At 46.7% G+C, this 22,605-nt stretch overlaps 1 protein-coding gene and 1 non-coding gene across 3 annotated transcripts in view; one reads left to right on the top strand and one right to left on the bottom strand.

Moving 5' to 3' along the window:
- The window catches only part of LOC149329130 (uncharacterized), a 52,995-nt gene that overhangs the window by 5,043 nt on the left and 25,347 nt on the right, over positions 1-22,605 (bottom strand). The window contains exon 2 of one of the 2 annotated variants that reach the window (XM_089560125.1): positions 19,072-19,239. In XM_089560125.1, coding sequence (XP_089416251.1) covers positions 19,072-19,239 — 168 coding nt within the window. Of the gene's footprint in view, positions 1-19,071; positions 19,640-22,605 lie in introns of those variants that run through there. The other variant, XM_089560126.1, reaches the window with a different exon arrangement.
- Positions 6,235-6,308, top strand: TRNAT-GGU (transfer RNA threonine (anticodon GGU)). Its single transcript has one exon. It is a non-coding gene; the product is annotated as a tRNA-Thr (tRNA).

Raw genomic sequence — 22,605 nt, 5'->3', positions numbered from 1 at the left:
GTTGCCGAGTGTGCGTGTAAGTTCTGCCCGGAGCATCAATAATACATGAAAGCGATCTGGTCGCGACAAGCTTACACGGCGTCATTTCACTCGCCTTTCGCTTTTGGAGCTGCGCCCGCTTTTGCGGAGGAGACCTTATTTCAGGAACGTGAACGGACTGTTTACCGAGACGGCCGGGCGATCAAGGTCGCATTCGAGGTTTCGCGCGGAGGGGACGCGACCTTGACACCCAGAGTCAAGATTAAGCTTGGCGCACTCTCTCTCTCTCCTGTATGCATAAACACACGCTCTCGCTCTCCGCTTTGCGGAGAACCTCTACTCTTGCCCGCATCTCTCTTTCAAATTCTTTCGCAGTACTGATTTCCGAAATCCTGCAGATCTGGGATGACCACTGAGCGTATCGCGAGTGACGTATCTTGGCTGAAGCAAACTCAAAAACGCGCTGCACGCCTCGGTCTTGTATAAGTTGCACCACAGCCGTGTCGAAACGGGGGACACGTGTCCTCAATTAATCACGTCTCCAGCGAAGTTCGGATGTTGTATTTAACTTCAGCCCCCCCCCCACACACACACTCGCTTTCTCGCTGATTGCACGCCGACTGACGCTTCTGGGAAAAGAACCACGCACGAGGTTTATAGGCACCTACTTCTCCGATGCAGTTCGACGGATGAGACGTACCGAAATGGCTCGGTTCTGTATATATTGTCGAACCGCGCAGGTCTTGTGGTGCAAACGCATGAAATATGGACCACAGTAAGTTGGCCGCAAAACGGGGAGACATTTTGTGGCCAGTCGTGGTACTACGTGTCCACATGTGGTGTGGCTTTAATTCTCTAGAGACAGGCGTTCCACATTCTTGTCTCAATCCATCTTGACAAATCGATCCGGTAAATTAACAGCACAAATCCATTCCCTTGGTGCGGGTTAATCACGGTCTGTTCACCATAGTTTATTTTGAAAAAATAACTTAATATATACTTATACATCTAAAAATCTCACAAATGGATAGTTGACGATGGAATTATGCCTTACTTATAACTTATATTACGACTTATTTTTGGGTAAAGGAAGTAATCTTAATTTCTTGTTGTATCACTAATAAACATACTTTCATAATCGTATGGCCTTTTGTTCCAGATATTCGCACCTGGTGCGCAGATGAAATGAGGAAGTTGGCACCTTCAGTGCGGACGCAGTTGGCGCAGGCCATAGTCAACTAGGAGGTCAACGCCATAGACATTTGTTCTGCTGTGGGCGTCAGTGGTCCTCCGCTGCTGCTTGCGACAATACAACGTCGACTTTGGCCGCGATTATACGCTGAAAGTTTCATAGAATGCTTTGACCAGACTGTTTGAACGCACTCACGCGTTTTAGTGGGACAACAGTGAGTGTATGCACGTATTCCACCGAGAGCTGACGTCACTGACGTCAAAGCATCAGGCAACAAAAGCCCGTCCGTGAGATATCTACGCTAGGTTTTGGCATGCAGTGCGGTCCCCCCTTTGTAGGAGAAAAACAATAAAGAATGGAATGTTCAAGTGTCTGATAAACGGCTACGGGCATACAAGCGATGACGAGGTCTATTATTGGACGGAGAGGAAAAAACAAGATATCAAGTGTGCACAAATAATTGCGAGAACACTTTGGCAACTCAAGTGTTGAGAGGCGAAAGCCGAGGGCACTATGCCGTGACGACTTCCGGTGGATGTGACGTCACATCGTTCCCGTGGCTATATCGATACCCAAATTATACATCTTTCAGGAGTATTAAATGTTATCTACGCTTAAGTACACGTTTTCCCATCTAATTTGGCACAAATCCGGCGTTTTCCCGATCATTCTGTGGCAATTGTCACTATGTCGTGACGACTTCCGGTGGAAGTGACGTCACACCGTTCCCGTGGCTGCATCGACGTCCGCGCTATTTCGACAAAATTTTGAAACTTTTGACTGCAATTAATCAACTAATTGCTCCACAGCCATCAAACGAGGCTACTGGGTTCATTTTTTCATCCTCTACCTGAAGCAGCCATTGGTTTTCTACTATCTTTTTTAGTTCCGGAGTTAACACGAGTTAAACGCTGCAGAAGGTATGACACCCTCTTCTAACGGACGACAGTATGAGTCATTAAAGGCTTTCGCCTTGATACAGGTAAATGAGAGAGGCATTGCGGTAGTGCCTCCGATGGTGCAGGGAGTCGGCGGATTCTGCGAGGCGTGTGTACGAGGTACGGATTCGTGGGAAACCCAACATGAGATATATTTTACGCCATCGACTGTGAGACAGTCCGGAAACGAGGCAGACTGCGATGAGCGGAGAGGGAGGGGCAAAGGTAGAAGACAATGGTTGTCAATGAGGTGAACACCGCGGGCAGCGTGCAGGGGGTTCGGGCTGATAAGGAAGTCGCACTTGTAGACACGTTCAGCCAATTGATCACGCGACACGCGCGCGCTCAATGGAGGATCAAGGCCAGGAAACGCGGCGGTCGTGTGCTTTCGCGTTCGTGTTAGACGAAAAGCTTGTACATAAATAAATATGTTGAATGATATTTATTAGTAAATTATATACCTAAATAACTTAATTCTTAAAACATTATAAACGATGCAAAAACCTTGTTTATGGATAATTTATCATATTTACTAGTCACAATAATAACCGTAATTATAAAGAGACATTTATAAGCATTTTTATGATATTTAAATGCTTCTAATATATATACTGCAGTACAGTAACATGTAATCAATATCAATCAATATGTAATTACAACTATACCATATCACTCGCACTGCGAGTGATATTAAAGATGTTGGAAGGTAGTACAGATCTGAGAGACGTCTAACTTAACGGTCGGGTCATTTCATAGAAAATGCAACAAACCGCGCCATGCGTGAGAGCACTTGCCCCCAACCAACAACCGGAAGACTTCCTGCTTTCCTTTGCTTCCCAAGAATCTAACGCGAGCGACTTGCTGCGGACAGAAGTAATCCGCATTTTAACCTTCGGATGTAGAGGGTAAATGGTGTGAATCTGGCTTTTACACAAAGGGTAGTGCAAATTATGGTTTCGCCCGCCAGTTTTGCTTTACTGCAACGGTATACACACTCGACCGTGCATAGCAACGATCGCGTTTGAACCCGACATCGTAGTAGGCCTTCTAATCCGAGTCTCGGGCTTCCTCTTTTCTTTACGTTAACTTTCGTGGTTTTTTTGTGTACACTAACCACTATTTCACAATACCTATAGACACCAGGCACCACACGACTTTTTCTGCACATGCCTTTAGTTCTCAAATTTTGCTACTATGTGCAATTGTTGCTTCCCTTTTTGTGGATGCCTAATTTTTATTAATATTTTGTGATTTCTATTGTATTTTCGAGCAGTATTTTAACCTTGTACCAATGCTTTGTACTTACTTCCCCCCAATGTAATACCCTCAAATGAGGGCCTTCAGGGGTATTTTGAATGAATAAATAAATAATTAAATAAATGCCGAATATCTTGCGCTGTCACGACGACAACATCAGTCTAATATACCCTCAAAGAAATCGACATCTGTTTAAGAGCCACAGCATCTTGGTTAGCGGAATCTATTCGCTCATCGAGTCGCGGGTTCGATGTCATGACTTTTCAAGCAACTTCTTTCCCAAATAGTAACATACAGTCACTGAGAGCGACCAGCGGTTTCGTGCTATAAGAACGTATCTTTATTTCTTGACCCCATAATCTCCTTCCTGTTCCTGTCAGCTGAAAGCAAGCCACTGTAGGTGCTGTATCAACGCTCTCGTAGTCTATACTGTGACAGCCAGAAAGGACTAAATGCGGCACACGGTATATCCCTTCAAGTTCCATCCTACTCCTGCGAACCGGAACTAAATGGCGCGCTATATAAGTACCCTTGTTTGCACGCTCTTATTAGGACAGCAATAAAAATGCTGCAGAGTTGAGTCCTTCAGGGACTAACTGCACTGCCACACCCATTAGTTACACACAGAGCAATCATTATTCCTTCAGAGATCAACAGTAAAGGGGCATTAGCCTTTGTTCATCTCCCCCTGGACTAACCGTTCCCCAGGAGGAATAAGTGACGCAGTTAGTCCCATTCCAGCCACTATATCCTCACAGCGCACAAGCGCATCATTGAATTGTTAAAGCTTCTGACCTTCAGGCAGTACGTTGAGCGTGGGAGGCACAGATGAGGAACACACTGAAGGTCGAATAACATTCGCGTCAAGCGCTCTCTTTATTGGAATTTTCAGGATGGTGAACACCTGCGTGCCGAGCGTACAGAGACTGCTTTAGAACGGCTAAATGAAAGTCCGCGATGACCCTGAACGGCACCAGATGTTGAATGCCGTTGTTTACGAAGAAGGCTCGTGACAGAATGCATTTCCAGTCGCATTACTGAAGACAACTAACCAAGGAATATATTGGTTGCAGTCGCAATATTCAGATTTCTGTTTCTTTTATGCCTCAGTTTTCAATACCTTCAACGGCATTGCATATCGCCCTGTTGAATGCCCTGTGTTTAGCGCCTAAAGACGAGTTACGTATGTGCTTCTCTATAGACCGCGTCGATCCCCGCTCATCGAAGGAGGGCAAACTAATCGGGCGGTGGTCTCATCTATCGGCACCCTTGAAGGCATACAAAGCTTTGTTTAGATTCCTGATGGCGTCGAGTTTACGCGAACGATTGTGACATTGGAGCACGAACGTCCTTACCTGGTGTCCTTGTTCTCATTCTCTCGCTCTTTCTCAGTGACATCGCATCAATCATCCCTTTCCCTCGTGCACGGTAGACTACCTTAACACCCTTCTGAGTAAAGTCATTTCTCTGGCTTTAACTGTGGCTTTCTCTCAGTATGCTATTTTCTAATGCTTGTCTCGGATTATCGATCAAGTACTTAATATTACACTACATTATAACTCGTTCTTTTGTAATGCTGCTACTTAATTTTTGTCGTAGAATAAGAAAACACCAGACTACAGTTCACGCAGCTGTCTGCGTGTTCGTTCAACAACAAAACAGAGAGGCACGTTCTCGTCCGTTCTTTTCACATACCTTGTCTCTCAAGTTGTCTGTATACGTCAAGCTTATCCACTGGTGCCGCATGGCATTGAGGGAGACGAGTTTGACTGCAACGCAGAACACGCGACGAGACTTTTTAAGGTCGTGTCATGGACGGATAATGAAATCCCGTCTCACTGGGACTAGTTTTCACCGGAACAGCGCGCACGGACAAGAAGGGAGACACGACACACATGAGCGCTGTGTGTGTCGTGTCTCCCTTCTTGTCCGTGTCTTAGTGCGCGCTGTTCCGGTGAAAATGAGTTACCAACTTGCCCAAGCATCTGTTTTAACGAATTTCATTTCTAGTACATCGGGCCCTATTAATTGTCTGTCCGTCCATCCATGTATTAAAAAAACAGCGCTCGTGTGTGTCGTGTCTCCCTTCTTGTCGGTGTCTTAGTGCGCGCTGTTCCGGTGAAAATGAGTTACCAACTTGCCCAAGCATCTGTTTTAACTGGGACTAGGTTTGCTGAGTTCCTTTATTGCTATTTTATTTTTGACTAGTCGCATTCGCAACGCGCACAGCAGATACGTGTTTTAATCAACTGAAAAAAGAAAATGCATTTCTACAGGGGGGATAGTACAGCGTTGGTCGCTGCGCCTTACACAATCATTTGAGTGCAGACGAGATGCTACCATTACGAGACGTCGATACAGTAACACGTTGAGAAATAGGTGAATGTTTACTAATACAGGAAAAACCACCACAGATTTCAACTTTAGCACGTGGCAAAGATTACACCGACTCAGGAAAACCCCCGGTGATTACGTGTATTTCATACTCAGGAGGTAAGTGAAAGCGAGGTATAGAAAACAAACATAAGTGTTGGTCAAATGTTTAGGGGAATTCCCCAAGGTGGAGTAGATTTGTAATAAGGGAGTAATTACTCATTGACATCCACCCAAGCGCAGCCATACGGCTACAAAGGAAAGCTATACAGCTTTCTCAGAAACTTCGCAGTTAAAGAAAAATTCGTCCTGGTCCGGGGTTCGAACCCGGGACCACCGCTTCACCGGAGCAGTCGCTCTACCAATTGAGCTAACCGGGACGGCAAGCTTATGATAGGGCGAGAGCTTATGGTGTTCCCACTTCGAGTTATTGATCAATTCGCTCTCGCCCTACCATAAGCTTGCCGTCCCGGCTCACAATACAGAAAAAAAAAGTCCCGGTTAGCTCAGTTGGTAGAGCGACCGCTCCGGTGAAGCGGTGGTCCCGGGTTCGAACCCCGGACCAGGACGAATTTTTCTTTAACTACGAAGTTTCTGAGAAAGCTGTGTAGTTTTCCTTTGTAGCCGTATGGCTGCGCTCGGGTGGATGTCAATGAGTAATTACTCCCTTATTACAAACAAAAATAAGTAGTATTGCTATGTCGATGTTGTTCGTAGGCTCACGACACACGACTCCCACTCTAAACAACAATACACCTATGTGGGAGTAAAAATGAGAGTAAGCTCTCCTCTAGCGCACTCCCTTCTATAAAAGAGAGTGCGCTAGAAGAGAGCTTACACCCCTTTTTACTCCTTTCTGGTTTAGAGTGCATGATAGTTACCCCCCGAATCGTATAGCGATTTACAGTTACATATCGAGTCGGCATTTGAAATGCCCATCGTCAGGAGCTTTCGAACGGCAGTTGACGTCTTTAGGGTCGTACCGCTTGGTGATGGCTGAAGTAAACACACTGCTCAGTGAGCCAATCAACGAATAGCGCTATCTGCAATTAAAAAGGGACGCAGCTCACAACCACAAAACGGGGGTGTTTAGTGAACTGCGCACATCCTGGGCTCTGACTTTTTGTTAAGGAATGGAACTGAAAAAATGTTATGCACTAAAAGGAATTTTTGGAACGCTTCTTTTTTTAAGGACCACATCCGTCGCAGGTGCGCAATAGTCTGCACGTCATTGCAGAAGAATGATGGTTTATGGTTTATTGGGGTTTAACGCCCCAAAGCGACTCAGGCTATGAGGGACGCTGCTGTGACGGGCTATGGAAATTTCGACCACCTGAAAGCTTTAAACAACATCACCAGCGTACTAAACTCGCGAACACTTCAAAGAATGCAAACTCTGTTTCCTTCACATGTTTTTCTACTTGCGAGGATAAAGCCCGAGCTTTATCCTCAGATATATCGCGACGTCCAGGAGACGTCCAGGCGACGTCCAGTACGGCGAAAGAGTCGCTTGCACACTTCGATGGCGGCGTGTGAGGTACGTGCCCATCCAGCGGAAACGCATTGCACCTGGTGAGGGTTACATCGAAAAGCGCTGTGCAGTTAAAAAAAAAACAAGGGGTGGCAAGCTTTAATTTTTATTATCAGGCTCGATATAACGCGGCCCAGAACTGCGCAGATCTTTCACGCATGCACTGCGACCCGGCAGGTTATAGCTACACGCGCACAGAGAGAGGAAGAATTTTTTTTTTTTACAGCCCTAGATTCAAACTGTTTTTACGACCTCTTGGATGTACCAACACAGATCTCAGCCTAACATTTACGTTCCGACAGCACAGGCTCGTCAGCGTGTATCCCAACTGCGCATGCGTCGTGACCATTCGTGCACATGTACAGGGCGGATGCCTGGTTAGTAATCCTTTGTTTTTACGTTTCGCTTCGAATTTCTACCGAGCTATGCTATGCTCGCGCTCGACACAACGGAAAGGTGACGTCGCCCTGAAACCGGAGTCGACGCCAGCTGTTGTTGAAGCGCGCGGTCGCGACTGTGGAGGATTCGATTTACACGGGGCTTCGCGGTTTCGAAAGCAAAACGTCAGAAATTGGCTCGCCGGATCAGAGGAAATTGAGGGCCTGGATCGAAGCGCATTTGTTTGTATCGCATACATACCGCATTGTTTCTGAGTGCAGTTTTTAGAGCACCTCAACATCGGAAACGCCTATGACCTTGAGATTCAAGCGCAGCGTTTCCGGATTTACTAAGGAATGGCGCTGCCGTCGTAGCGGGCGAAAAAATTTAGTGAACAAAACAGAAACAGTGTGAATGCCGCATAATTAATTTGCTAGAAGCGCAGGATTTTGTTGGTTGGTTGGTTTATGGGGTTTAACGTCCCAAAGCGACTAAGGCTATGTGAGACGCCGTAGTGGAGGGCTCCGGAAATTTCGACCACGTGGGGTTCTTTAACGTGCACTGACATCGCACAGTACACGGGCCTCTAGAATTTCTCCTCCAAAGAAATTCAACCACCGCGGCCGGGATCGAACCCGCGTCTTTCGGGTCAGAATATGATAGAAAATGATAGGTGTAACGTTAAGAGATCGGAAGCGGGTCCTGCAGTGGGCGTAGTCAGGCTGATGATGATGATGATTTGTTTTTGTTACAGTTTCCGCGGTATTTTCCATTGATTTTGTGCATCTTCCGAGGCGCGCAGCGTCGGAAATGCCTATGACCTTGTAGCACTTCTTCCATTGGTAATGAATCGCGGTGCCTTTTTTTTAGCGAATAAATTGAACCAGCAATACGAAAGGAAAAAATTTCCGCACACTAACTTTGCAGGGAGCGCAGAAAATGATATCTCACTCCATGGCCGTCAAAATAAAACTGCGGTTTTAGCCCGAGCTCGAGGCGCACGTGCGGTTCCGAGGTTGTTTATTTTGTTATATTCTTCGGCACGATGGAGCTGTTTGCCGACTGCGCCAAAGGCAGAGGTTGCCGTTTTTAGCTCTCACAGGAATTAAATCCCTGACATTAAAAATGCTTTATTAATAAATCCCCCCTCGTTCTGCCTTCTAAAAAAAAATCGAAGTTTCTTCCAAACGGTCATTTCGAAATTCTAGGGCTTCGGCGTAATAGCGGCACCCTGACTGGCCAGCATGAAGTGATGTCACGCATGACGTAATCGGAAAGCGCCAGCCGTGTGGTCCGAACACAGCAACGCAGCGCGCATTCTACTAGAAAAGAACAAAATAAATTATAATGAGCCAATATAGCATTCATCACTACACACAACCGTCGCCTAATCTCTCATCACGCAGTGGTAACCGTCCCGTCAGTTTCTGCACGGAAGAGTGGAAACTGGGAAGCTTGTCAAAGCTAACAGCATCGAAGGGATTTATTGCACCCATACCACACGAGTAAAATAAAAAAAAAATGAGAAGAGAGTGGTGTGCATTTGCAGATACTAGCATGACATGAACAACAGTTCGCCGGAATATCTCAAAGGAAAAGTATGTAACGATTGTGTATGTAACGATTATCGACACTGAGTATGGGGCAGAAACATGGAGGAAACGAAACGGATTTAAATTAAGTTTAGGACAGCGCATCGAGCTATAGAAAGGATAATGTTAGGTGTGACGTTTAAGAGCTAGGAAGACAAAAGATTGAGCCAGATAACAAACGCGATTTAATGATATCCTAGTCGAAATCAAGAAGAAACGGGCAGGACATGTAATGCGAAGGAACGATAACTGACGGCCGTTAAGGGTAACTGACTAAACTACAAGAGATGGCAAGCCTAGCAGGGGGCGGCAAAATCTTACGTGGGTGATTGAGATTAGAAAGTTTGTGGGGATAAGGGAGCCACAGCTAGCACAAATCCAGGTTAACTAGTGGAATATGGGCGGGGCAATTTTCATGTAATGGACATTGTAAGGCGATAATGATGATAAAAAATTGACGCTATTGCCTGCTTCTATTCGTCGTGCTCCTATTCGAAACCAAATTTAACCATCTCCCTGACCCATATATCCGCCTAGTAAAATTTCATGCCCGGTCATAGGTCCTTGGACGCGTCAAAGGCTCAGAACCGTAAATTAAGGATGCTGCGCACATGCAACGACCACGTGGATACACCAACACGTACACACACGCACATACACTCATAAACGGTTGCACGTGTACGCGGCTGAAAAAAAGGGCATCATTTCGACCTTGTCCTGACGCGCTAGCGTTCCCCCCATTTCCAGAGCTCCACATGTTCCAAAAGTACGCTTACTCCGGAAAGGCTGACAGCGTGTCCCTGGCCCGTCAACTAGAGTGCTTAGCCTGCACCTACGGGCTACGAACGGGCTGCGAGTTCCTGACGTCTCCCAGCCCGTAGTACGAGCGTCACGCAGTTCTAATTGCACGGGGAATAAATAAACGCCGAGTATGAGAGTTTGTACAGATGAACTATAGTTCTGACCTACTGACCTACTCATCTGACCTACATCTGACCTATTTCCGCAGTCATGATCATCTCGTTACGATAGATTTATGCAAAAAAGAAGTAAACAGGTCAGGGGAGATGTGACTTCACTTTCGGTGAAGCCAGTAGTGAATAACACTCCTCCATAGCAACTACAACGCCTCTTCTGGCCGTTGCTAAGAGCCTCCGGGAACTCGGCGATAGTTGGCCGGGCAGGCTCCATTTGATTTTAACTTTTTTTGTTTACCGCTGTCCGAAACTGCCGCCGGGTGGCGCTGCAGTCGATCCTGCCACAGCAACTACAAATCAGTTTGTGGCCTTTGCGAAACATGCCCGATCAAGATAGCCTCCCCAAACACGTGACTTCCGCCATCTTCCAAGCCGCGGCACTGGTAGGGCCTCTCCTGGCTCAATAGAATTAACGGCTCGTGGCCTTCTTTCAGGACATCGGTCAGCTACAACGAGACCTTAGCATTCAGAGTGTACTCAAATCTTAGAGCTTTGGTGATAAGCTTGTTAGGGTACCAAGCATCACGATAAGGCACTAACGCGTAGTAGGCGGACTGGCTATCATCAAGGCCAGCTATTAATCTCAATTAATGTATTGAAATTGAGAACTGGTTTTTCAGGAAAGGAAATGGCGCAGTATCTGTCTCGCATATCTCGGAAGACACCTGGACCGCGCCGTAAGGGAAGGGAGGGAAAGAAGAAAGAAAGAGGTGCCGTAGTGGAGGTCTCCGGAATAATTTCGACCACCTGGGGATCTTTAACGTGCACTGACATTGCGCAGCAGACTGGCGCTTTTAGCGTTCCGCCTCCATCGAAATGCGGCCGCCGCGGTCGGGCTCGAACTCGGTTACTCCGGCTCGGCAGTCGAGCGCCTCAAGCACTGAGCTACCGCGGCGGGTCAGTGTACTCCCTCCAATGGATGAATGCATTGGTGGAATAACTTAAGTTAATTCAACAACACGAAAGAACCCTAGCTGTTATTCAGACAAGGGTAAGGCTAAGCACAAAACTGCGTCAAGTGCGTGTGTTTTCTCTTTGTGAATTCTGCGCATAAGGTCTGCGTACGTTAGAACATCCTTCCAGTTGTCAAAGGAAAATTTCTTGGCCTATAGCGCTGAAAAAAGTCATGGAAATGTGTTTGGAGGACGAAGTGTGTGGCACACGCCGGCAAGGCCGGACAGTGTGACGGCAATTTGTTTTTGTTCCGCGTCGAATTGTGGATTTCTGCGATGTTTGCGACCATTACTGGATCATAAACTTGCAATTCTAGTTAAGCGGCACTTTGCCACGCCTGTTGTAGGCCCCGCTTTGCTCCTTACATGCTTTGCGCGGTTTCTAATATTTACTGTGCTTCGCGAATACGTTATTTCTGGCAGCAAGATCTTTTACGCGGACCTCTCTGCGCATGTTCCAGCAGCAACATTTAAAAGTGCGTCTAAGGGGACAGGCTGACATATATCCTTTCTATCATTTTCTTTCAGTTGGCTATATTTGTCGCCATGATTTTCATCGTTTTGAAGTTAATCATTTTAGAACTTGCTGCTCATGTGATGCTCATGGCAACAGCGCGGAATAACACAAACAGAAGGAATGGAACAAGACGAAACCAGTCTTGTTTCTTCCAACATAAATGTGTGTCCACCGAGTTCTTGGTCCACTGTGAATCTACACCAACTTGCACAACTTTCTTCGCCAATCATGTTATTATATCAGGATTTACTGCTTGATAAAATGATTGACAGATTAATGCATTTTTCATACGTAGCACGAAAGGAGATAGACTGTCATGCATAAGCTGATAGACAAATAGAACATATATTGCCCGATAGATCGAATACGGGTTGGCTGAAGAAATGGTCGACTCACCTATCCATCCATCCATACAGACAGAGAGAGGCTAGCATGGCAGAGTTACAAATTAATTGGCTATTTATTAACTGATTAATGTGTTTACTGATTTATTCATCAATGTATTTATTGATTAATTTACTCGTTGATTTATAGAATAATTTATTGATTGACTTGGTTTAATGGTTGATCGATTGACTGACGACATTGTAAACGTCGTTCGTCCTGCAAAGAGACGGCAAGGTTTGCGGGAAAAAGAAGGTTATTCCTGCGAAAGCTCGTAAGGCTTCAGGAAAGGCTCTTGAAGCGTGTATGGCACAGTGTCCAGCCCTGAAGGTGGACGTGACCGCGCTCGCACCCCGGCCTCAGTTGTGACAAAAATGGGGCGAATGATAAGCACAGCTGTTGCAACCCGTGACTGCAGCACACAATTGCCGCAACCTAGTTCATTTAGCTACAGCGTAACCTCAGTGTGTGTCCCGTGACTGCAACAAAGAATTGCCTCAACCTAGTTGATTTAGCTACAGTGTAACCCCAATCTGTGTCACGCACTGACGGTTACACAACGCAGACCCACAGCCACATTGGCACTGTGGGCGGTTGAAGTATTTACGAGTCTAGGCGTATCTGATTCCTTTCAATCTATTTCCTTATGTCGTACTCTGGCTGTGACACAAATGAACACCGCTTGTAGTTGCGCGTGGTTGTCTCTCTCCAATGGCTGAAAAACGCGAGGGTTACGTTAGCGTACGTCACGGGACGTGCTTTTAAACCGCCGCTTATTTTATTGTGCGACAGCAAACAGTTACGTGCCTATATGTGCCAAGTGTTTCAAGGATGCCGATCACTGATATTTAAAAATATGGTTTATGAGGTAAAGAGAAGCTGCGGCCAGTGATGGCGGACGTGAAAAAACAAAAAAAAACTGGAGAATTATGCTACCAAGTAAAGTGGTTGACTAAACTGTAATAGTTAACTTTTAACTATTACAGATAGGCATCTGATTACGATTAGAGATTTGTAGCCGGCTGTTAGTAATGGCAATAACAGTTATTAGAATATCGTTACGCAATTACCCTCGCCGCTGAGGCTCAACCAATTTTGCCTACATCGTGCCAAAACACATGCAATTTCGAAAAGCATGCAGGTAAAGCAACCCCTGCAGTGCACGTAGTTAGTCGAAATAGCCCGATTTCATTTAACTTTATTATATTTGAAGAACGTTATGACCATAAGGCTACTTTAACCTGCTTAGCCAGATGTTCTTGGCGTGTGTTAGTGAACTAAGGTGGTGGAAACCGATATTTAACCATCGAGAGAGCGTCGGAAAAGTGAGCCAGTTAAATAGATTTGCTCTAGATGGGCGAGTCGGTTGTGTGTGGGTGGTCTTTGGGGCGGAAGAATTTCTGGATGATTGAAGCTTGATCTGGAAGTTAGCGGAGTAGCAAAAATTAAGTTCTGATTTCACCAATTTATTCGAGCAGGCATACAAAGTCTGCTGTAGGGGCAAAGGCTTACAGCTACCAGGCTTCACGAGGCCTCAGTTCCTCTGCCAGTCATCTAAGTGATTAGTTTGGTTTGTTGGGGTTTAACGTCCCAAAGCGACTGAGACTATGAGAGACGCCATAGTGAAGGGCTCCGGAAATTTCGACCACCTGGGGTTCTTTAACGTGCGCTGACATCGCACAGCACACGGGTCTCTAGAATTTCGCCTTCATCGAAATTCAGCCGGCGCAGCCGGGATCGAACCCGCGTCTTTCGGGTCAGCAGCCGAGCGCCGTAACTACTAAGCCACCGCGGCGGGGCCGTCATCTAAGTGAGGCAGCTCTTTAAAGGTGCGCAGTGGTTGGTACAGCAGACTTAATTTTGTATTTAACTACACCTTTGTGAAATGTCCTGAATTGCCTGGTCTGCGGAATGTTGGCTCAGGACGTCAAGCTTCCGGTTTGCCAAGATACCAGCTATTTTCCAACCACCACCCATCACCGACATGATAAGACATAGTATGACGACATCATTTTGCCCCCCCCCCCCCCCCACCCCCACATCGCTTAGAAGTAGAACCGTGACTGCGCTAACAGCTTTTATCGCATCACATTCTTTTTTTTGTTATCAGGCCTTCAAGCGCTATCGTCCAGCGAAGCAACTCCAACGGAGAAAAAACTTTTCCATCGAGTATATCGCCCTTCTAAGGCGGTAGTAGCTCGCGATAGTGACACTTGAATATTGTGTTTTGCCTGCCATTCTTTTTTTGCCAGAGTTTATCAGTCGGAGCCGATGTCGATAACACTGCATGCATCAGTGAAGAAGCAAAATAAAATGAATCCTCTCAAGCATCTTCCATCCACCCTTTCCGCGATGTCGCAATTCGAACTCCATATTTCCCCCCAAACAGACGACCGGCGAATCTTATCACAGTCCACGGCATAGATAAAACGATGCATTAAGTGTTGGGGAATATGCCGTCACCCCTTATCATTGGAGACGCGCCGACTCGACCATCACTGCTCGTAAACAGTCATATGCCGTTATCCGCGAAGGGCCTATGGTGAACACCCTTATGCGCAAAGTATTCAGAAACCTAGGTCGTCCCAGAGGCAATACGCTCTCACGTGCACTCCAAAACACTTGATTTCTGCCGCCGGAGGGCGCAGCCATTCCACCTGCACGTCCTCTCGGGACGTGGCGGCGGGCCTTGGAACGACGATATGGAAATGGGGTCAGCGTCAGCAGCTGCCGACCGAGGTCACTGAACACTGGCCTCTTGTCCTGTTTTATTTTTCTCGTTTCTGATTGGAAAGCTGCAGCCGAGGTTAGGATATTCAAGCGAATATGGGCATTCAGCCGAACGATGAGTTAGCTCCAAGCGGAGCAACATGGCTTCCAAAGAAAACGCGGTTGACAGATGCGCCGTACTACAGTGCAGGTGTATTCGGAAGTTCGCTCGCGTAGCGGTTCGAAAAATGGAACGCACGTGCTGGGTTAGCGCGCGCTGAGACTGGGACAGGTGTTTCTAGCTGAGATGAAAATTAATCCTCGTTACCTCAGTTCGTCTGGCCCTTCACGACTCGGTTCTGAAACTCAGTATAGTGTACTTCCATTATTAGAGGGGAACTAGGGACAACTCTATCCGATATCTGTATCTATAATTTCATTTTTTGTGCTTTTTTTGCTGAATCTCACTCCGGAAGCAAAATGCCTACTGATTGCCGAGAAACTTAAACTTGAAGATGAAAGTTTTTGCGACACTTGAAACTGATGATGTTGATGATGACGTTGAAAATATTATGGACACCGAGATCCCAGACAAACAAGTGAATGTTCGCTTTGTCTAGCCTCTGAGATACGAATAAAAATACTAACGTCGTTCTAGTTTGCTTGCGAATAGGGAATCGAGATGCAGCTTCCTTTGGCAGCCTACTTGTGAAAACGGACGATGGCGGCGATACCTATATTTCTTTTTTTTACTTTTTGTAGCTTCTGAAAGCTGAGTTTTTAGCGGAAGAAGCCTCTGTCTGTAAAGCGGGGCAAGAAATCGATAGAGGCTAACCTCAGTGCATCGACAGTGCTCTTTTGAGGTCTCGACACAACCGGAGAGGCACTTCACCTGTAACCTCGTACCATTGTGTCAGGGTTGCTCTTTTGACGTAGGGTCGTTTGTGACTGACGAAGTTCATGGCTGTAGCCTAAATACCTTTGGAAATATTCACAGCCGCAGTTGATCTGGGACAGCGCGATAATATATGCAGCTTGAACCTGATAGCAAAAGAAATCACTGAACTGAGAGGGCCCCGCTCTGCTAGCGCATAATCGAATTGTAGTCCCAGAGTTTATCAGGTAACTTTGAGGCCAAATCAGCGTAAAACGAGCACATTCCATATCACCATATTACACCGGCAGGGCATCATCTACCTCGCTCAATTAATGCGGTCAGGTGGACCGGGAGTTCAGCCCACAACATCATTAATCAGTGGCGCAATGTACTATGTGGACTGTTAAAAGAGGTCACTCGCCGGATTCTACCCAAGCTTCGAAATGACGAAGATGTGAGAACATAACGCCATTTATCGGGTAGGTTTTCAGTGGTTACATTAAGCGGGCCGCCCCCGCCCATGAAAAGCAATGCAAGCCGCATCCCGCAAACGCAGTGGATGCTGGGGAATTCGAATTCGCTTAATGCGAACTACCGGTTGTTCGAATATTCGGAACCAAATCACTGCTGTTAACTCTAATTCTGCGTAATCCCGAATATTCGGAATCAAATCTGTTAAAAGACTACTGTTAATTCGAATTCTGTGTAATCAGCACAAACACTCATCCCTGGAATTCGAAGTGCGGAGAGCCCAGTACAAACACTCTACTTTAGATATATTACATATCTCTGGATACAATAATCAAAGCGCATAATAAGTGACAGCGACCCTTTCAGAGATAAAAAAAAAAGGCGCGCAGATAAATTCAACTTTCATTTCCTTTGTTGGTCCGAGAAACACACTGCGACAACGACATGACTGATGATGGAATGTTCCACCGACGTGGAACATTCTTCAACCATATCATTTTCAGTCGGTATTTGACAGCGTAATCAGTGACGAATCGCCTGGTCTGCTGAGTGGCAAACAACGTTCACGTGGGCAGAATATTTTCCTGGGTGGTCGAATAACGCTCACTTAATTGACTATACCGACACTATCCATAGGGCGTTTCATTCATTTAGCCCAAACTTATCAGACAATGAGCATTCCAATGAACGTAGTGACGCCAGTAATATCTCTATTGGTGGCAAACAACAATATGTGAAGTATGTTAGGGGCCAACTTTTTTTTTTCTTCTGTCGCATGGGCGCACCCTATTTCATTGCCTCAGAGAAACTTCAGGGATATTCAGAGATGGGGTAAGTGATGCGAAATGTAGTCTCCCACACGTACAACTCTCCACTGTTAATTAGAATTGTCGTCAGGCTCACATGGCATTCCGTGCTCGCCAGTTCATTGAAGAGCAAGTGCTCAGAAGCCTGCGTTTAGGGGTATCCTCCAAAGCTAGTCCAGATATCAGATAAGGGCTTGAAAATATTCCTCCGCTTAACTTACCTTCGCAGGGGCTGTAACACTAGGGTGGAAAGCTAAGGAGATTTCTTTTCTTGGCTGGCCTTTAAGGTTGAATACATGTCAAATATTTTTTTTTGTGCCCAGTGTTGTTTGTTGCCATGACTAGCACACAAGTGAAGTTACACATGAAAACCCAACCAGCCACATTTACAGGTTTACATGTCAAATAACTGACACCCGCGTCGGCGCTTACACGTTGCAGCATCCCAGAAGCCTCTAAATTATTACTTAAGATTATTTCCCTTCCCCCCTGGTTGTTGAAAAGAAAGCTGTATTACGCCCACTGATCTTATCTGAAGGTTTGAATAATTACTGCTTAACTCGTCTGCATATTTCAAGCCTCTCCGAACAAAGCTCGCAGAGAGATTTGCTCCGATGACCCAATGGTCCCGAGGTCGACACCTCTATCTAGACTAAGTTTTACTGCTGTTCCGAAGAATAAATAAAGCTGTGTGATCTCTTTAAGTTATTTTATTTTACTTGTGCAGTTGTATTGCTGGGCTTAGATGGGGTTAAGCAGTATTGTTCTCCTTTTTGAACAAGAAGGTTATTGCTGTTATCTCAAAACGCTCTGGATGGCGCCAAAAGTGCTCTGTCAATATGTTCTACATGGTCTAGCACCATCTTTGGTATCGCGGGCACTGGCAGCACGCGGGAACGACTGCCCATAAGCGGATTCCGCGCAGACAATTTTTTTTTCCTTTTGCTGATAGAGGCTTCGGGCGTATTATCGCCCCACAAACCACACAGAATGCCACTGCGCACTAGAAAGATGAGATGTGCGAGCTGATATTCATTAGCCTAACGTGACAACCAGTAACTGACCTCGTCCCAGACGCGTTGCGATTATGCATCCCCTTGAACGATGATAAATGATAACCAGTGAATACCGACCTTCAGCCGTTGATATTCTTATTCCTAGAGTGGACCCTCTTTCGTAGGGACACCACGTCCACGAGCATATACGAACGTGTCAGCACGGGCGTCAACATTCAAAGGCACGAAACCACATGCCACAATGCGAGAACCAACACCATCAGCTTCACCGCTGTTATCCCGTTATCAACGTAGCATCCCAAATAAAAACAGCCCCTGAAACGAGGTCCAGAGCTGCTGTGCTACGTGCCAAGAACATGCGCATCGCAAAACCTACTGATAGCTACCAGTGACCTCTGGCAGCAGTGGGTAGCTACTCTCGGTAGCCCTGGAAAGCCCGAAATGCACTGCGATGGACTTCCTGACAGTGCCGCGAGGAATAGAAGATATTCATATGTGAACAGTACAGACAGGACGCGTGAAAATGCGCAGTCGTTTGCAGTGAACTTGCTGCTAATGCCAGAAAAAGGGAGCGCGGATTATATGCCTCGTCGACTCAGGGGGCCCGTATGCCCACGTATGCTTTAAGGAGACACTTTTCAAATTCTGCTGCTTCCTGAGTCTTCAAAGACAGGGTACGCGAAGGACAGTTCCAACACAGACGCATCTTCCACTTCTTACCAATATGCCTTGTTAACGTAAACTTATCATCCTTTACTGGACATGCATTCCAATGTTTTCGTTGATGCCGTTGCAAAACTTTTGTCACCTCATCGTATTACATGGCAGAAGGAAGGAAAGAAAAAGATGTAGTTAATTGCTTCAAAGCTCGCCTTCTAAAAACTATCGCATAATAGTTAGTGCGTATACGAACTGAGTTGTTCCCAGCCGCGCAGAAACTACTAACTACATCACTGAAGGTCACAGAAGACGCGTACGTGCGCATGCTGGCTGTAGGGTCACAGAGAGCAGTTTGAGAATTGGCACTATGAAACAGACCTCCTAGACGGCTGACTTTTCGCCATGCAAGCCACTGAGCATCTGTGAACCTTTTACTGGACGTCGTTAAAAACGGGACTCACCGTTGCGGCCTCCTCGAAGCGCACAGACTTCTTGGCCTTGGCCGCAGTCGACGTCGGTGATTTCCTCATCGACGAGCGCGTTACGAGCGACTCCTCGGCCGTCGACTTGGAGCGGACGCCGAACACGAGCCCCAGCCTCCGGGCCACTTTGGCGAGCCTCTGGCGGACCTGCATGTCGTCAACGTCCGCAGTCGTTTCACTTCGGACTTGAGGAGGTGGTCCAGCACTGCTCTTCTGACGCGCAAGGGACAACTGCCGGGACATCGACGCGGAGCGCGCCTTCTTGGGCGCGAAGATAACGACCCGGCCGCGGTTCATGATCACAACGCGATAAGGACCTCCGTAATACGGGGCTCTTCAACTGGGGTAGATAAGAAAAAGAGAGGGAACGAACAATGGCAACAGAGGCGGCGGGCGTGAAACGCAGGCGGGCAGACTGGGCGTCGCGGCAATCGTCGTCTGCTGCGGCGCGCGGTCGTACGGTGTTTACTTTCGCTGTTAGGCTGAGCCGCATGCGTGCCTGACTGCCCGCCGTTGTTCTCCGCGCGTTCAACGACAGCGCCAGCCTGTTTTGTACCGCGCGCCTCGGATGGCGTGGCTTGCCGACAGGTGGCTCCACGGTCTCGTCGGCGGTAGACCGCAAGATCGCACGCGCGGTTTCAGTTTCGGCACAGTTGTTGACGTTAATACTGCTAACATGCAGACGTACGGCTGGAACGATGCGGAGGATGTTCGGAAAAGCTTTTGCTTCCTGTGAAGCGCCCCTCATTAAACTTTCCGTGCGGCGGACGTTTTGATTCGTTTGTTTGTTCATTTCCTTTGGCCGTTAACTTAGCACTTCCGGCGAAAGCGCAGGGTTTTTTCAGCATTGAAGGGGAGATAAAAATATAGACGGGGCTGTTTTTGTAGTTTTTACCGGATACAACGATGGCCCACGTGTGGTATCAGACTTTGTTTTTGGACGTTCAGCTCTTCCTGTTCGGTTTGACACGTGGCATTTGTTTTCTAGCCCATGGCGCGCTGTTTGACGCTCATGGTCTGCGATATAAAACTTGACTGTCCACGAAGCGAATGTTGGGAAGAGTCATTGTGATATCCTAATCAACCTTTCATACGATGAAGTTGATTTCGTTTGCCTTTTCATTCCATTGCCGTAACGTTTTGACAGGCTCCACATGTAGCCGAAAGATACAAACACATGGACGACGTACACAAGGGCATGCTGACCCTCAGTGTCGGTCAACAGCCCCTTTCCACTCGTTCCAACTTCTCCTCGCGTTGGCAGTTGTTCAGAAATAGTAATAAGATAAGGCCCAGCGACCGCTGTTGGTGTTGGCAAGGGACCATTGTTTTCACTACATAAACTGCCAGCAGCCCAACAGAGGTTGAGTTCCAAGGTCACCGTCAGTGTTGTTGAAAGCATCTTATTTTTATTAAGGACACACTACAGATTATACAGACCTGAGCGCTGAATTATCCTCTGGGGGTGTTTAAACAGAGCTTTACTTGCTGCTGCCGTTCATGGACTGATTCAGCCTGTCCAAGTGTGTCACTTGTTAACGAACCAAACAGGCAAACCGCCCATCGGATGAAGGCAAACCAATCTAGGAAGGTGTTTACAAACCTCAACAGTCGACTCAACGGGAACACTTCGCCCCGCATATGCAGGAGCAGACACTTGCGTTGTAAAGTTCGGGCTGCAGTTCTTGAATCTGCACTCTCTATCCCCAGACCTATAGCTCATTCTTCCACCTCACCTCAGACTTGTTATTCTGTCTGTGGCGCGACGTTCCAGCCTATTCCAAACCATTTCTCACTGCTCAGTGGATAGCCCTCTCTTCCATTGGTACTAATGGCTGTGATGAAGCGACCGTAAGTGTTCTTCGTGTGTGCTTCGTGTTGAGGGTGGAGAAATGAACTATGAGCTACATATTAAGCTTCTTTGACACTCTTCCGTTGATCATGTCAGAATGCTAGGGACAGGAGGCACATCGGTCGTTAGCCCTGGACGTTTGCAACGCTCTCTTCCGATTCGTAAGGGCGTTAAGCCTGCGCGAGAGGGTGTGAAGTATCTGTTACAAGTTTCTGATTTCTGATACCAATGCTTCCATGCTTTTGCGTATTTAGTAATAAAAAAAATATCACACGAAGTCTAGAACAATATCAGTCCGAAGCCAGCAAAGCGGTGCATGCCGCTGATATGAAAAACGTAAAGGCCATGAAAAGAGCAAGTACAGCACAAACATCTTAATGAATCTTTGCCGTTTAAGAAGATTTACATTTTTTTACACATGCAACGGCGAAGGAAAAATCTCAATGGCGATGTCCTTCGTTCCAGTGTACTGCGCAGGAGCAGCTGTCACCGGTCATGTGTTGCGAGTAATTGCCCTGAAATTTTAGTCGCAACAGCAACCACATGTATAAACGAGGAATTCTGCAAAATATACATTAGAAAAACGAAGATAAAATAGATAACATTCTCTTCTGTGGCACGACGGCATAAATGAATCACCACAACGCTTCGCCTCATCGGACCTCGCTGCGTGTTTTGTCAACTTGTCTGATAGTGTGTTGATTTGGCTTGTCTCGTTGTATGGTGAGATGTAAGAGATTAAAAAGTTCAGTGTACCTTTGGCTCAAAAGTTTTAAAGAATAATAAATTAATATAAGTTCCCGATTTGAAAATCTAAAGCACAACTTTTGAAATGTCAGTGCAGCTTTCGCATCAAAAGTTTATGTAAACTTTATGCCCCTTAAGTTTCGGAATTGAAGTACGTGACTCCATAGACTCCGCGGCCGCCGCGAGATGCCGGGGCGAGCCCACTTGCCATCGATTGGCTTTTGAAAGTTTGTGCTAGGATGGGGCTCCTTGCGTTACGTGACTCCAGGTGCATGGGCGTTGCCACGAAATCCAACCCGAGTTAGCAATGTTGACGCCAAAATGTCTTTCCTAGTCAGAAAAACACATTGTAGGTGACAAAATCCATAATGACTTGCGGCTCCAGTGGTTGTTTTGGTCAGTGGTGCGTGAGAGTTCGAAAAAATTTTGGGGGGTGGGTGGCTGAGGCCCCATAAGCATAGCCCCCCCTTGACTACGCCCCTGACTACGCCCCTGGCTACTCGCCGCCGGTTGTCCATTATGCCATCTCTTTTTCCTCCTTTTTGTAATGTCGATTTAGAGGAATTTAAACCATTGTAATCTACCACGATGCACAACTGGGTATGCAAGACCGGCCCAAGAGCGCAAATTATCGATTTTCGCGGCCCGATAGGCTAAAGTGGGACGGATTTCCTGGCAGAGAAATCTGCGTAGACAAGTCAGTACGCTCCGACCATGCTCCATGTGAAGAACTGCGCTTTAAACCATGTCATATTCTGAGGGATTAGGTATACATCATGAATGGAGCTGAAGTAAGAATCTCAAGTGCGGCCCTTGCCCCATGCGTTGTTCCAACACTTCTGCTCAACTCGCCTGCCTACTTGATCTAGAACACTCCGTCCTCGAAGAACATAAATACAACGTCCCTGAGAGCT

This window comes from Amblyomma mixtum, chromosome 9 (assembly GCF_055824585.1).
Source record: "Amblyomma mixtum isolate Tamu chromosome 9, ASM5582458v1, whole genome shotgun sequence".
Lineage (NCBI taxonomy): Eukaryota > Metazoa > Arthropoda > Arachnida > Ixodida > Ixodidae > Amblyomma > Amblyomma mixtum.
The sequence above is the reverse complement of the archived record's forward strand: the minus strand, read 5'-3'. Positions and strand labels throughout refer to the sequence as shown.